The sequence below is a fragment of the Halictus rubicundus genome, chromosome 6 (assembly GCF_050948215.1).
Source record: "Halictus rubicundus isolate RS-2024b chromosome 6, iyHalRubi1_principal, whole genome shotgun sequence".
In the NCBI taxonomy this organism is placed as follows: domain Eukaryota; kingdom Metazoa; phylum Arthropoda; class Insecta; order Hymenoptera; family Halictidae; genus Halictus; species Halictus rubicundus.
Window position 1 is genome coordinate 10,520,392 of NC_135154.1, and position 16,538 is coordinate 10,536,929.

The 16,538-nt window shown below is 44.6% G+C and overlaps 1 protein-coding gene across 2 annotated transcripts in view; it reads left to right on the top strand.

Annotated features, from left to right (window-relative positions):
* The window catches only part of LOC143355226 (lachesin), a 269,389-nt gene that overhangs the window by 84,406 nt on the left and 168,445 nt on the right, over positions 1–16,538 (top strand). For both annotated transcript variants that reach the window (XM_076789863.1, XM_076789864.1), the window contains exon 2: positions 2,051–2,160. In XM_076789863.1, coding sequence (XP_076645978.1) covers positions 2,051–2,160 — 110 coding nt within the window. The remainder of the gene's footprint in view (positions 1–2,050; positions 2,161–16,538) is intronic.

Sequence of the window (16,538 nt, forward strand, 5' to 3'; positions counted from 1 at the left end):
AACCATACCAATAATCACGACTTGTCCATTTCCTAATTATTTATATAGAATTTCGAGATTTATTTCTCACAATATCGCAAGCAGCGTCGTCGTCAAAGGGGTTCATACGACTCCACTAAAATTTCGAATGTGATTCCGCAAAAATTTTTCCAGCAAATACCTAACGAACCACGGCGTGCTGGATCGCGAGAGGATGGATTTACCGATCCTCTGGGTTCTAATGGCGTTCAAAGTGTGCGGTTCAAACGTTATTACGGATTACACGCGGGATATGTCTGCTGGAGGGATGCAACCGGCGGATAGAGACCGCGGAAATAGAGGGAAAACGAGGTGGCAAGAAAAGAGAAAGATCGTTACCTCTGAAGAGAGCCCCGGCTTTCTAAAAAAATTCCCTCCTGCGGTTGGGAGCGTTAGTTTCGAGTCCGAATGCAATTTTACTAACGACCCACACTGTTACACCTGCACCCGTGAACAGTCGTCGTTCACCTGTGCCGTGGGTCTGGTCGACGAAGATCCTTGCAAACAGGACCAACAGACGTCGATCGTTGTTTCGCTTTACTGAAAGTTGATTTTTATGCTGTTGCGAGTGCTTGATACCAGAAGAATATATTAGTAAGAGAAGCATCAAGATATTTTTTTAAACGCCAATTCCAGAAAGAACGAAAACATGATCCTGCACCAACATAAAGAAGAATCTTAAATAAATTCATTTGAATATTAATCTGTAAATGATTGCACTTGACTATTGGAAGTGACTTCTTGATGCCCGACTAAAATCCCTTGCAATTAATAAACTTTTAAAAACGAGGTAACTCCTGCCAGAAAAAATGTATAGATCGTTCCTCCTTTCGATTATACGGAAAGGATCGATCCCTGTCTAGCGGTAGGTTAAACTGGATTTTCCTGTGTATCGGACAACAAGATGCGATATTTTTTTTTCTCGCGGAAACAAGGTCTGTCACGGATCTCTGTGCTCAAAAGAATGCAGGTCTCGAGCGCAGCGATCTCGAACGTCGCGGCTTCGTTCTTTTCGAAATCACAACGTCACAGAGCATCCGGGAAGACACGTGCTATCAGTCGTGTTTCCCGGATCGCAGCGGTGGCATCAAAGAAAAGAAATCGATCGAAGAACCGACACGGCACGGCGAAAGGGGAGGCGTCTAGCCTGCGTGGACGCGAGCGGATACGCTTTGAGTTATAGGTGCTCGCCGGTCGGCCTGACAGCCTAGTTATTGAATACAAAATGCAATTTTTCAAGTCTGCCGCCGGTACATCTCGTCGCGGCCCTGAGAAGTAACAGACTGTTCCCGTTGTGGGAAGCTGATCGAATCCACAGGAGGATTTCGAGGTGCCCGCCCCCATCCGACCGAGACGAACCATCCATCCTGAAATTCGCGATCGCGTTTCCGCCGTGAATAGCATTATTTCATGAACCGTGGCCGACGCGAAAAAAAAAGACAACTCTCCTCGTCCCCGATTTTTCCAGATTTTTAGCGACAGAACTTTCGCTATAACTTTCTCTCACTTTCCCTTCACAATCTCTGCTAATAATTATACTTAACCCCTTGCACTATGAACCACAGGATACATAGGCACACAATACATTTAAACTTCCATGTTCTTGTTAGAAATTACGAACGAGTTCTACGTCACTGTAGCCATAAAACAATTTGCAGCACAAGTGGCCAATAAGCTTCCACTAGATCAAATGTTATAATACAAAATACATGGACGTCGTCACCGACAGTATTCGTTGCATTGAAATATTAATATCGGTAATACTGTTGCTCAATATTCACAAAACTGTTTCCGAGCGTAGACCATACTGTTGCACACCTAATATACAGGGTGTTCGACCATATAATTGCAGCATTCTAGGCGGATTTTTAATTGATAATAACTAAGAAATGTAGCCGAAATCACAATTTTTACTGTTCATTTTCGTCTAATACTGTCATGGAGAACCACCCCCTAAATTTTGTACCTGTAGTCGAGCACCCCCTATAAAAATTAAGGATCGTATTAATGGTTGCTTCAACATTTGTTTCAGTTGTCACCATCGCCGAGCCCGAGTTCGTCGACGAAATAGGGAACGTGACAATGCCGGCAGGCCGCAACATTAAGTTAGCCTGCAGCGTGAAGAATTTGGGACTGTACAAGGTAAGCGAACATACTTTCCGAAGAAAGTTCGTACAATATGAAAATCCTTTTCCTACATCCGCGGTTTCGTTCCCCTCGGAACCGACGAAAGTTCTTTGAAAATCGGATCACCGTAATTAGGAATGTTTGTTCATCTTCCATCTGGTCGTGAAGTTTTCTGATACTCTGCTCCCGGGAGTATGTACTAAAGTTTCCGCGTCACGCGAATCCCTAATTTTTTTTTTTCGGTCCACATAATATTTTTCCGCGGATTTGGCGAACTCATCACTTTATCGGGGAAAGTCGACTTTCGACGGGAGAGTTTTCGGCGAATAGAAGATCAGCAGAAATAGCAAAAGCGATACAGAGGGGAAACGATGCGATGTCCTTGTGGCTCTACGGCGAACCCATGTTCTTCAGTTTGAGGCGAAAGATCGAAGTTTCGAGCCGCGGAACGTGTCAGAGCCGACGCACCGCACGATGTATGCTAACAAGTAAGTGGCAGGAGGTGTCCCGGAAGTTCTCCTCTGATTTCGTCCTGATTATGCGGCATCGTTAGATCGCGGGAGATCGAGCTGAAATCGTGCTTTGATCAACGTCTAACATGGGAACTGGTGGAGTGCTCCGAAAATGCATCTACCATCTCCCACATTTTTGGGAATTATTCATTACAATTATTGGCAGGAAACATTCAATTATAAGGATACATTCTTTTGAATGTATTGAAGGGAGAGCAAGTTGTGATTGATGCGGGCCATTTTTATTTCACACAAAGATCCTCAGTCTGATCATTTCTCATACGATTAAAATTGTAAATCAGTTAAAGGTTCTAGTAGGAAAATTTTTAACAACATTCTCCTTGGTACTACAAAATCAGCTCCAGTGTTTACGATAAAACTTGGCAACTTCAAACGATATACAGAATTAAAGGAATTTGAGAGTACCAAGAACTTTCTTGGAGCTTGTTAGGACCATTAAAAATAGTAATAAATTCCTGATTGGTTTCTGTGAATTGCAATTCACAGAAAGGAACTTTTATTTTGCACAAGGATGATACAGCTTCGTACAGACCAGAGCAACTAATATAACTACGTCGATTGGGGAATCAAAGATCGCAGCATTAGTGTGTCCGGAAAAAGTCATATTCTGGACAATATAGTATAACGATAGCACTACTAGATCGCATTTTACGTAACAAGGTAACGGTAAAGGTATTCGGGAAGGGATATTCCGTGTTCCAGTGCGCCGGGAATTTGTTTGAATGTAAATACATAATGGCCAGAGTTACGGTCCAGTCTGGCACATCACGGAGCAACAAGCTCGTTACTCCCGCGAGCCCGGGCCCGGGTAACATAATTAAATGACGGGAAGTAAAATAAACCGAGAAGCGAAGTGCTATCCTGTCGGATGAGTGGTGTGGCGAGCGCTGTTAAAGAACTCCGAGGCGAGTCGTTAGAGAGACCCCGGTTTCTGGCTCCCCGAAAGGGACGAAGGAAACATACTCGAAGGACTGACTGCAGTGGCCAAGGGAGAACAAGGCGGCGAGAGAGGAAAGTTCGTCGGCCACCTGAAATTTTACATCCGCAGCAGGGAGGAAGATTGAATTGGCATCTCCTTGGACCGTCGCCAACTCGTACGTCGCGCAGGCTCGTCGTGTCGTCGTTTTCTTGCCGTTTCCCGAATCTTAAATTGAGGAGAATCCGGTCGCCGACGCTCCAACACGGGATCCTACGAACGCGTTCGCGACGCGGTTCGAATTTTGTCTCTCTACCTCCTCGCCCCGACTTTCGAACTTTTGTCCTGGACGATAATTGTCGACGGAAGATCGACAGGCCTCTCCTCGAGGCAACAAGAAGTCCTCGGATAAATTGTTTTCAATTTTGGAGCGGTCTTCGCAGCAGTGAAAAAATTAAAAGAAGTTTCAACTTATTCGAATGGTTAAAAGACATTTTTATGCAGCTCTTGTCTCCCGTAAATGTTTAGTTTTCATAAAAGAGCCAAATCTCCCATAAAACCTCGGCGCCCTCCAGGTCCCGTTGTTCAGGAAGGGAGCCCGAGAAAGGGTGAGAGATAGAGATTCGCCCGTTTAAGTAAACGCTGTCAGGTTTCATCGACGCCCAGCGGGAACGGTAACGGCGCCATAAAGACGCCGCGCCGGTTTGTCAGCGATCCGGGCACCAAAAGTGATTCCATGTACCGGCACCGTGTAGGCAGCAGGCAACCCTTCTTAGGAGTCGTAGGGCAGCCCCTAGTGGCCCTTAGCGTTCAGCGGAAGGGCCGTTTCGGGGGTAGATCGGGACCGCTAAACACGCACTTGAACCACCTATCTCGCACCCTCCAGCCGAGATCAACGTTATTACCCTATGGTCATCCGGTTCGCCACTCACCGCATCCGGGACGTGCGAATACCGAAAGGGAAGTAATTGCTGTGCTGTTCACCTCGGCATCGTTACCGCCGCGGCCCCCGATATTGCCAGAATATTGTGCCGGTTTATTCGCCGTTACGCGGCTCCGGAATTACATCGCCCGCGAATTTTCGACGCAGGACAGCCCGCAAGAGGGGGCCAACACCCGGCATTTTGTAATCGGAACAAAGATCTGCCCCTCTCGCCCGCTTTAATCGCCCGCTCCTTTTTATTCCTAGCTTTAGTGCACAGCACGATGCTTTATTAATTCTTGAATTAGCATTCCATATTAGCAGTCCATATTGAAAGGGTGAAAGCAACCCTCAATTTGTAGGGGTTGAAAACACGCTGCTTGAGAGATCCCAGAAACTAGAGTACGTAGAACAGAAATTTTGTTATATTGTCCGTCTTCGAAAAATCATGCATCTTAGTATTATGTTATGTATTCTCACGTATGTTAAGATTGTTTTCCCCTCTTATCTTTATGCACGTTGAAGTTGAACTAACCCAGTTCCTAAAACGAGGTCAGCTTCGTTTCACCATCTTTTCTTGATTCGGTAAATGTTTCATTGTGTCACGACAATGGAGCCGAAACTTCGGTGCTGCTTAATTGTCCACTTAATTACAAGTTCCGCTCGTGTACGAAAATAAACTTCCCCTCCGCGTTCCGCCAAGCAAACGAACTTCCTTAAAAACTACACCACCCTTGCATAACAATGGACTCGTCGAACTGACACGGGAAGATGCTCGACCGGAAAATTAACCCTTAAAAATTCTGCTGTTTCTCGATTTCGCGTTGTAACTTAGAAATTGCACGGGATTGCTGCAAGACGAACAATTGATAAATCCTAAGTCGATAAAACTAGTTACCGGGGCGTAACTTTTGTCTTGAAACTTTTATTACGTCCCTTACAGCTTGAAAGCTGTAAAACAACATCGAAGAACAGCCTCGGGGGTTAATTTCAACCCCTCGGAGTGAATTGTGCCAACAACAAAAATTTTCTAATGCGTATTTATATGTACCCTATGTATCCCCAAAATTTCACCGTTTTTCTTTCCATTTTCGGTTTCATTGCTCAATTTATTTTGACTTTGTGGGATTTTGGCGGGCTACATATTCGTCGCTCAAAGTATAGGTTTTTGGGAAAGGAACGAGGCATTCGAGACACGTATCTATACGTTGAAAATGGAGTTTCAGCAGCTTAGAAGCAGGTCTGCAAAATTTCCGGATCAAAACGACTCGTACAAGCGCAATCTCGATTATTCAGGTCTCGAACGGCGAGGAATTTAACTTATGCTGCATAATTCAATTTCGTTCGCGGCTCGGACCGTTTGACGCACCACGAACGGCGCCAATAACGTTTAAATGTCGCCGGATAAATTCGCGACATTTTGCTCTCGAGCCGATACCTCGCCGAGCTGTTTTGCGAATCTCCCCGATTATTTGTCCCGTTCCCTCCACCCCCGGCCACCCTCGCTGTCCCTGTCCCGCAGGAGGGACTGGAAATTGTCGGCGGAAAAGGCGTCTGCGAGGCGAGATACATCGAGCAAGAAAAATACCATTAAAGCGAGATATTAAAATTCTTCGTGATCCTACCAGCGCCGTCCAAGTCAATACGACACGGCCGAGGAACGTCGGTCGCGCAAAGGAATTTCCTTTTCGTTTGATCGACCGACGCCGAGCGAAATGTCCTGCGAGAAGTAGTTCGCAAATTCTTCACTGTTTCTCTTTTCCAATCCGTCAATTAGCGTCTTCGCGGGAATAAATCGTCCGGGCTTAACGCGACCGTGAAAAATCCTGCGAAATCAAAAGGCGATTTACATAAAACTATAACTGCAAGGTCGAAACAGTGATCATTAGACTGTGGATTTTATCGCTAATGTGTCTTGTACTCCTAGTAATTGATACGATATTTATTTTGCTCAAAGGCATCTATCGCGTGCCTGAATATTTTTTAATGGCTAAACGTCGAGAACAGAATTTTGTGTCTCTTCAAAGGATTACTTAATATTAATTTTCATCGCGAGTCCGCCGCGAAGTTATTAGGAAAAAGCTGAGCAAGTATGCTTTCACAAAAAATAATTTTTAATCCCCTGTCACTCACATTGCTGACGTCAAGCTTTGTTCATCTAGTTTCTGAATTGGTAGACGAATAATTTAACTATTGATAAAGGACGAGAGTGAGAGCAGAATTTTGAAGGATGGACGAATAACTGTGTCTCCGTAGAATGCAATTGGAGCCTGCGGAAGATTTTCGACATTTATATGAGAGTAAATTAAAATCCGGCGATCTAACGGGGCCACCGTCGATTTAATGACATTTTTTGGCGGCCCATACGTGATTGTAACGCGGGTAGATCGCGCGGAACGATCGACATTCCTACGGAAATAGGACGAGGAAGAGACGTCCGATAAGAAAATGTATTTCGATCCTGACTCAGGATGATTTTTTTTCTCGTGGAATGCTGGCTCTTCGTTCTACCATTATGCCAGAAAATTGAGTCGCCCGGTTCGAAGCACGAAGATCGATAACTCGTCGAGGTATCTGTCAATGCCTCGTCCCTTCTCGAATATCCGAACACGCGAATGAATGTCCAAACTAGCAACATTAAAATCTGATACCGATCGATAGTAAAAGTGTCATCGAAATGTTCAGTCCGAGCGAAATGAATAAGCACATCGGGAATTCGATCTCGTTAAAATTTTTCAAAATCATTCCGTAAATCCGTGGCGCTGTTCGATTATTTATATGTCGATGCGCTTCCGTTTTTTCGCGCTCTCCTGATTTTTCTCCCAAGGCCCGAGGCGATCCCGTGGATCTCGACCGCCTTCCGCTGTATTAAATTCCATTCAAATTATGCCCCAATTAATTAGCCCGAACGATTTTTCAATTGATTCTGCGGAGTCTGTCTGCGAGCGCCGGCGTTACAGCCAACTTCCAAGAGGTTCGTTATCCCCGATTCGCTTTCGCCTTAACACGGGAATGGGTAATGAACTGGAGGGTTGGTAGTTGGTCGTCGGTTGTGTTATTAAGATGTTGCCCCGCGTGAAAGTCGGACAAACTGCCTGTCGCCCAGCGATGGCAGCGAACGACCTCCGAACTTCGACGTGGAACAAATCAATTATTTTACATCGCTTTTCGATTTCTACGAAATTGGGATAACGTGGCTTTTTACGTGCGCGAATCTTGCTTCTTTTAAACGCACAGCTCAAATTTGTGTACTAAGTGGGGTTTCACTAAAATTTTTCTCATTACCCACTCATATTTATTGTGAGCCTAACATCTGCTAACACGCTAGAATATACATATTTCCTTTTTACGCATCAGATTCTCAGCAATAAATGCACAAATTCACAGTATGGTAGTTAAAGTATAAAATAAACTCGGTTGAATAAAGAAAGAGTAGCTATTGAATTAATATCAAATTTTAAGAAAACAACAAGACACATTTTAGGATCCAGTAAAAATTTTCGAACTTCCCAGATTGTACTCGTTATGTACATATAAAAATTTTTATAAAAAGGTCACTATCTTCATAAAAGAAAGATGCTGCTCCTCTAAAAATTTTCCACGACTTAAGTCCTTGATACGGGGTTGTCTAGAACAGCCCCGAAAGCTTTCCGCCTAATTTCGCCAGTTCAAAAAATTGGAGCACCAGTTCCATTGCAGGTCACGTTTTGAGAAGTATGGAAGTTTCCTTGGAAACATCTCTGCGGCTTTTTCTAGAAATTCGAACGTCATAGTTGACGTCCTGGGTGTGGAGGGGTGCAGAGCGGAGAATCAGGTAGGAACTCGGTTTCGTTGCATCGGCTCGTATCCGTCACTCTGACGATCGTTCGATGACGCTCTTCGGCTGTTCGAACCTGTCACCAGGATACAGGACGGTCCACGAGTGAGCGTATAATACACGTATATAGTCGATGAATACTCCGGAGCACCGGCAGCAAAACCGCAAACACGCGGCTTGGCGCGACCAAACGCCAAACCAAAGCTAACAGTATGGTTGTGGGGGTAGTAGAGCTTGTGCAGTTCGGATCGACGGGTCCAGAGGCGGTGGAGGAAGACGGAGAGAGATAGGAGAGAGAGAGAGAGGGAGAGAGAGAGAGAGTGAGAGCGAAGGTGCTCGTGTGGCGAAGGAAACGTGGCATGCTGCAATCGTGGTAGCAGACACTTTCTAATTGGATGTGCCGAATCATTCAAGGATGAACATTTTCGACTTCCTCCGCGGACGCATTTCTCGCTCGTTAGACGTCTCGTTCTTCAGCTTTTTAATTCCTGCCATCCACGTTCTGGATGGAACTAGCAAACTGAAACTATTTAATTGGCGTCCGACGGATCCCAGAATAATAGCAATAGATGTAAATCTGTCATGATTTTAACATTTTAATGCTGTTTAACTGAACAGACCGAATTAATAGTTTGAGGCTTGAACCCTTTTGTACATTTACAATGAGTAATAATTAACTCGTTTAAATTGTACCTGTTAGAATCCAACGTAATCGAGTGTCTGTTCTGTGGATGAACTTTGATACTAATACAGTCCTCGTGGTTTATTGAATTTCTCAAATTCCTGCTCCTAAATACAGAGTAAAATCTTTGACTTGTTCCTATCGGTGAAATATATTTTTCCTGAAATTGCGAAATTATAATTGAAGCAAAATTGGTTCCCGTAAAGTGCGAAGCATTATCTAGCGAGACCGTGCGAGTATTAAATAATTTCCACGGTTTCAGAAACGTTTTTCAATGTTTTCTCGAGAGAAGAATTTGCAGGGCATTAAAAGGATTTGGCGAGGCTGCAGGTCGGCGTATTTCGTCGAACAAGGAATTCCATTACCATCATGGGGCTACGAATTGAACGAGGAAAAAGCGTTTTCCTTTCGCGCCCTTTCATATCGCCGCGGCTGCCGTTGAGTACAATTTATTCGCCCCGCACTTTCGGCAGGATATACAAAATCGAAAATTCATTTTTATTTAATCGCTTTGTAGACCGCGCCGTCGCTCCAGTCGAACGCTTATCGCTTGACGCTTTCACCGGGAAAACGAGTTCCGAACGTGTTTTCGCCCCGCGTATATCGGCAGGCAATCGGTTTCGGGGGTCGAGCCGAAAGCGCGATTTAATGTATGCCCGGTGGAAATCGCGAAATAATCATTCAGCCAAGGAAAACTGATTAACGAAGAACCAGATTCTACGATTCAATTATTGCCAGCTCCGCTCTACGAAATTTATCGAGGATGTTAATTAAAATTTCAATTCGAACGATCGATACGGAATTAATGCCCATTGAGAACTAGTCATCCTTATCTCCGGAATCATCTTTCCCCGTTGAAAATTGTATTCGACGATTCGTTACAGTCCGCTTTCTTTTATTTTTAATATTCGTCTCGACGACAGTTCTACGTCAAACGGGAACTTAAAAATTGATTAATACACGAGAATACCAGAAGAAATTGTTAGGTTACATTACTGGAGGCGATTCATCAATCTGTCGGCGCCGTTAATAAATTTATCAAGAAATCGTTTAAGCCGCGAATCATATATTTTTGACATCCACTCAAGAACCTATAGGCAATGTGTTGAATTGAAAAATGCCCTGTTAGGAATTCAATACAAGTTTTCGGACCAACGTTGACGTTAAAATTTGTTTCACAGTGTTGTAAAAAACATTGACACAGAAGAATTTCAATTTGCAAAGGGTCTTAAAATGTTTTCTAAATATAATATCGATTCCCGATCGACAGAGTCAATTTTTGAAGCGGCACAAACGGATAATAGAACTGGATTTGGAAGAAAATACTGAATCGGAAGTGTAGATTGCAATTGTATAATGCAGCGGATTCCGCAAGTTTCGAAAAACACATTATTGTTCGCTCAGTGGAAATTCTTTCAAGGTTGCCCCACGTCACGAATTGATTCAACTTTCGCAAAAGGATGCCGCGGGTTAACGCGCTTTTAAAATGATTACGGCAACTCACAAAGGAAAGTAAGCACACAAACCGAGAGTCCGGCAATTTCTGAAAACGTCGGGGAATAAGAAACAAAGCTCCGAGGAAAGCATGCAAATACTTCAGTTCCATTTCCACGGCAAATTTTTCCTTTTCCGTCATTCGTCTTTTTTTCTTGATCCACTTATTTCAATTTTTCATAATTTATCGGTTCACGGGCTTTCAAGGAACGAACAAAGAGTGGGAAGTTATGGATCCGTGTCTTCGATGTTTTTTAGCTTTCATTTCGACTGCACGGATCGCAATAAACCGTTATTTATAACGTCGTTGCGCATTTGATACTTTTCCCTGAGATAATACAGCTTATGCGCAACAATGCAATAAGCAATATTTTATTGCAACACGTGCACCGATCGAACGAAATAAATTCGGGAGGAGTACCACCCTCCGTGCACGGTGCAATCTACACTTTCGCGTATCTTTTATCGATCGGTGATCGACCGTTCGGAATAAAAAATTATTTTCACCAGCCCTTCGCCGTGCGAATACTCGCGAATGCAAACGGGACTCTGATCATATTTTTTGCACCCTTCTGCATTTCATTTGTGGTGGAAACTTTTTTACAAGATAACTCTGATGCTGGATAATGTGTTCAAAAATTTTCAACGATGTCGGTCCGTTGATAATGTTTTTAAAAATTGCCAAAAACGAGGACGTTTGAGATATTGAAGGAGTGAAGAAATAGAATCGGTGCTCGGCTTGTAAAAGGGCAGAAAATTTTTCGTGCTCAATTTGAAAATAATTTTCTACAGTTGTCTTCCAATGTTTTACACGCTGGTGGATTATTCAACGAAGAACAAGAACTTTTGCAATCATCCAAAAATACGAGGAGGGTCTAGAGATATACAGAGACTACAGTATAAATTTTCCGATGTTAATGTGGAAGCCGTGCGAATGAGTGGGGGTTCCTTGGAAATCCAATTCTTCGGCGGCCAAGGGAATCGCATCCGGCCATCGGGTATCGTCGATATCGAGCCGGGGAGATTTTAAAAATACTCGGGATTTTCACCGGATCCCTGTGCCGACCAGAAAGTCTTCGCCGGTGAAATACCGGAGGGAAAATTCGGCCTAACGGAGGCTGGCTGTCTATGGTATTCGATTCCGTCGGTTTAGCTGGATAAAGGCACGGGAGCTAGAGGAGCTTTTTGAATAATAAAAAGAACGCGTTGCGGGGCGTACACACGGCGCCAAAGTGCCGAAGAGTGTCCCGCCATGTTCGAACTAATCGATGCGTTAATCTCCTGGTCTTTTATCCGGTTGCACCCCTCGTGCCGCCACCCCTCGGGGTTCCCACCCCCACCAGGCTGCCATGCGACACGGTTGCAGCTCTTTTTCGATCCGACGACGAGCTCCCGTTCTCCGGACCGATGGAATATTTCCTTCCCGTCGAAAGTCGAGGAGAACGACGACGTCGGGATATATCGGGGAATTCTTCTTCGACGCGTTCCTCTTCTCTCGACGCCCAAACCGACGCCCACGCGACGCCCACACGTCGCGTAACGTCGATCCAAGCACCGATAATCGCCGCGGATCGCTCCGGGATTTTTCGGACGCTCAGTCGCGACACGAAATTTCGACGCCGTGGGAGAAACGACTTCGAATTTCGTATTCCTTCGATCCTGCTGGTGTAGAAACACATTTTTTTCGGAGAAAGAATCCACCGAAAGCAATGCTAATTTTCCTGTAAATTTGTCTCCAATGTCTCTCCAAATGTACTAGCTCAATCTGCAACAATCCGTGCCCGATTTCTCGCTGTACCTTATCACTAACCGAGCATTAAAATTGGATAGCATGTATTGTCGTATAAAAATACCATATAATTGTGGAAGGAAACCTACTTAATTCCTGCGAAGGCATCTTTATAACTTCAATAATTGTATCGCCACTCTATGTAGTAGTTGATTTAGCAGTCCATTTAGTAGTCCATTTTTACTACAATTTTCCAAGGTCATTCAAAGTCGTCGACATACATAATTCATGAATTCCTCGAGCACGATTTTGTCAGGAAGTTTGGACAGTATTTGACAAAGAGACGAAGACAGTCGAGCGTGGTTTTTTTCCGCGGGACGATCCGCCGGACAATAATCCTAACCGTCCATTACGGTTTAACAGCGTTTCATTTCGTGGCGGTAGAAGTGCGGCTGTAAGCGATGGAACGGCAGCCCGTAAAAACGTCGATGTGACGCCGTTGTAACGGTGACGATAACTGGTCATCCCCGAGTCGACGATAAAGCCGCGGATCAACCGTAGAAAATTTACACCATCAAAGTGATTTAAATGTCGACTACAAACGGATATATGGGTCCTCGAGCCATATGGCGAGCCGCTTATCACGGGCATCGAACGTGGCTTGATCCAAAGAAGATATTGACAATAAGCGCTTCCGGTTGTACCCAACATATATAGTCTATGAATGTATAGTCTCTGAACGCTACAGTGATTTTTCTGTGTGTAGAATACTTCAAATGGGCGTGGCCTGATTGCTCTCGATTTTGACAGAGAGATCAGTGACCGACAGAGCATTCCGTGCTCACCTCTTGCTTAGAATCCCCATCCTCGAAATATAGATTTTACAGTGATTTCTTTCTGGGAATAGAATACTCTAAGTGGGCGTGGCCAGGTTGCTCTCGATTGTAAGGAATCCAGATCAGAATCAGTATACCCTCCCAAAAAGGTCTTTAGAAATTACAATAATTTTTTTCTGTCACTAGAAAGCTCGGAGTGGGCGTGGCTATACTGCTCCCGATTTCGAGATATCTAGAGAGGTATCTACAGAGCAATCTGTGCTCATCTCCTGCTATAATCTGGAATCAACATCCCCCAAAATATAATCATTAACACTTGCAATAATTTTTCTCAATGTAGAATCTCCCGGGTGGGCGTGGCTATATTGCCCCCCACTCGGACAAAGCCGCACAGTTGCTTCACAAGGCAGTGAACGCTCACAGAAAATCTGGACCCGAATCGACACAACGCGAACCGCTCGGTCACAGCGCGAGCAGTCGACCTCGAAGTTATGAAACTCTAATCACAGTTCGAAATAGGTTCCGTTAATTAAAGCGGCATACGTGCAATCGGATTTAGCAAATTAAGCGTACTGGCACGCTGATTTCCCTTCGACCTAACGTATTCGTCAAACGTATGAGTTACTTTCAATTAACGTCCGCTAATTCGTCGTCGTGTTCTCGGAGCGCGCGCGCGCGTCCGCGACGAGAAGCGGATACTCTGGCGTCCAATTTCTTTGTTTGATTCGCGCCAGGCTTGCACTCGTAATTAATTAGCTGGGTGTGCATCGTAAGTGTCAACAAGCGTCTGTTGATCGTGTTTCCATTACATTGTTTCTCTCCAGTTTCATTTTTTTTTTTTTTAGACAATTCTGCGCAGTGGAATATAATTTTCATTTCTTCTGAATAGATTGCAAGTGGTACTACAAGTCCTCGAAGTTATTACATTTGTGAATACATGGATGGTGGAAAATTTCTGTTGTTTTAGATTCCTCTATAAAAATCAGAGTGAGAAAATATTGTGAAGAAAAATCTGCGGTCAATTCATAAATATGAAATTTAAACTGTACCAGCAGACGCAATTGAAAGATCAAACCTGCAGATTTTCGGCAACGAATGGCAGCAGAAGGTACTCTTTAGGTACCGCGTTAATAGGTTGAGAAAAGGAAAGACGAACGACAAGAGGGTGAAAGGAACACGTGGGAGAGGGAGCGAAAGAAGAGGAAGTGACAAGGGGCAGAACAATTCGTAGATTCGCGCAACTAAAATTTCATGACTACGCCGAGGCAATTTCTGCTGATCGAGGGGGTGACGCCTTCGCGTCCCTGCCTATTCCTGATTTTAAAGGAGGCCGGGAGATTTCGTGAGGCCATCGAGAATCAACGGCCGGGAAAATGAGTGCCATCTCTTCCAGAACATGCACCCGGAAGATCCCGGAATGGACGGGGGAATTCGCGAGGACGCCGCGCCGCCCAGAGTGACGAAATTTCCTGACTTACTTGCGAAACTTGCACCGGTCTGCGGAGATCTACCCGCAAAACGATGTCACTCTGTCTAATTGTTATCGAAAGCGAAAGTCAATACTCCTCTAAACTGCGCACTTCTTGTTCAAGATGAACGCATAATTTTTTAAACACCGAAGCAGTGTTATACATTTAGCGGTTGTTGAAGTATTCATTGACCCGTTTAATGGATCGAGGAACTCCTTGTGGAAATAAGAAATTAAAAATACCATTACCGCTTTGTACTCCGGTCAATTTGTACACCGAATATTTTATAAATATACAAGTGTAGAAAGATCGATGATCTACCGAGTCCATTGAGTTCTGCACCTAAAAAATTTCCACGATAGAGACAGGGGTTTTCAAAGAATTTTCAGAAGAGGGTTCTGAATCGGAGAGGGTGTATACGGTGGATCGACCGATCTATTTGGGATCGATCGATCGGCAGCGAGTGGAATTGTTTCAGAGAGATGGATGGCGTTTACGTCATTCGCAATTAGACAGAGTTAAGGAGCGAACGCGTGGACATCGTGGCGGTCTCCGGACACCTATGGTTTCGCGGCTCGTATCACGATCTCTTTTGTAATCTCAACAGGCCATTGCGCTTGATTGGATTCACAATTCAATTATCGTGAGTCCCCGCGACCGGCGATCGATCGATCGAGCCATGCAAACGAGCCCTATTGCTCCTCCGCAAAACAAACAAGTAGACATCGTCTACCATGCCACAGGAACGGAGACCAAATATTCCGGTTCTCCTCAAGCAAATACGAACGCGCCGGAGGAACCGTTTTACCGATCGCTTCCGTCAGATTTACCGCGATTTCTTTCCTGTCTGCATTTTTCGAACAACCGTAGGAAAAATTGCGTTCGCGGAGGATTTCAAAGGAGGCCGAGCACGATGGAACTAATTTTTTGGAGAGTCAACAGCGGCGAAATTTTTGGCCGCGGTGCTTGTTTTAGCGTTCACGGGAAACTGTGCTGAGTACTATCAAACACTTGCCTGTCTGCTATATTCGTTCGGAAGAAACGGCCATCTTTTTTATCGCTTGCTAGTTTAAACTGAAATTTTTGTGGCAGCTAAAACGTGCACGAATTTCAGGTACATTCGCAATTTTTAGAAATAGCAATTCTCCTTACTTTCTTTTCCGTTTAAATGTACAACTTTTTCGCGAGGATAAAAATATTACGGGACCAGAGGATTTATTTATTTAAATGTCTACAAGTATTTACGCACTGTAGGAATCGAACAGCGCAGATGAAGGGTCGAAAGATTTCGGCTTGCAAATTTCTGTCGACTCTACTCAGGCAGGGGGAGATAAATAATTGCGGGGAGGAGTCCGCGAAGTGTTGTGTATTAATTAGGGTTCGGGAGGCCCGGGGAACGGCCTAAGTATATTTTAGTGTCAGTAACTCGAGGCAAGTACACTTTAAAGTTGAGGAGAGCGGCAGGATTGTTCCCCCCTCCGCTCCACCCTTCTGTTACAACCCAGATCCAATTTCGACGAGGAAAAATGCATAACAGGATCACGCTCGGTCGCGATATTGATCGATCGGCCCGCACGAATTGGCCAGGGCAACATATTTTCTTGTTAGGTACAAAGTCAAATCGTTCTCAGACGTCCATTGTTACGTTCAGACCCGATTGCGACGCTATAACATCGTGTATACCCGACGTGTGTACATTCCAGCCGATGTATTGTCCGGGGTCGAGTGTCGGCCACAATGGATCCCGTTTGTGGAATCGATCGATCCTGTGTGGCGAGAGGAGAACGGGTGACAGAGGGGGTGGTGGGGAGTCGAGAGGGGCGATCGGGGGTGAACAGGAGGCGGAGACAAACAGCTGAGGGTTGGAAAGCAAATCAGTGGCTCCGTAGATGATCATTATAGATGGGATGAGAGCATATTAAGCGAATGAAAACCGGGCCGGCCGGCTGCTCGAACTTTTATTAAAAAATCTCGCCTCGAGGATGATGGATATTT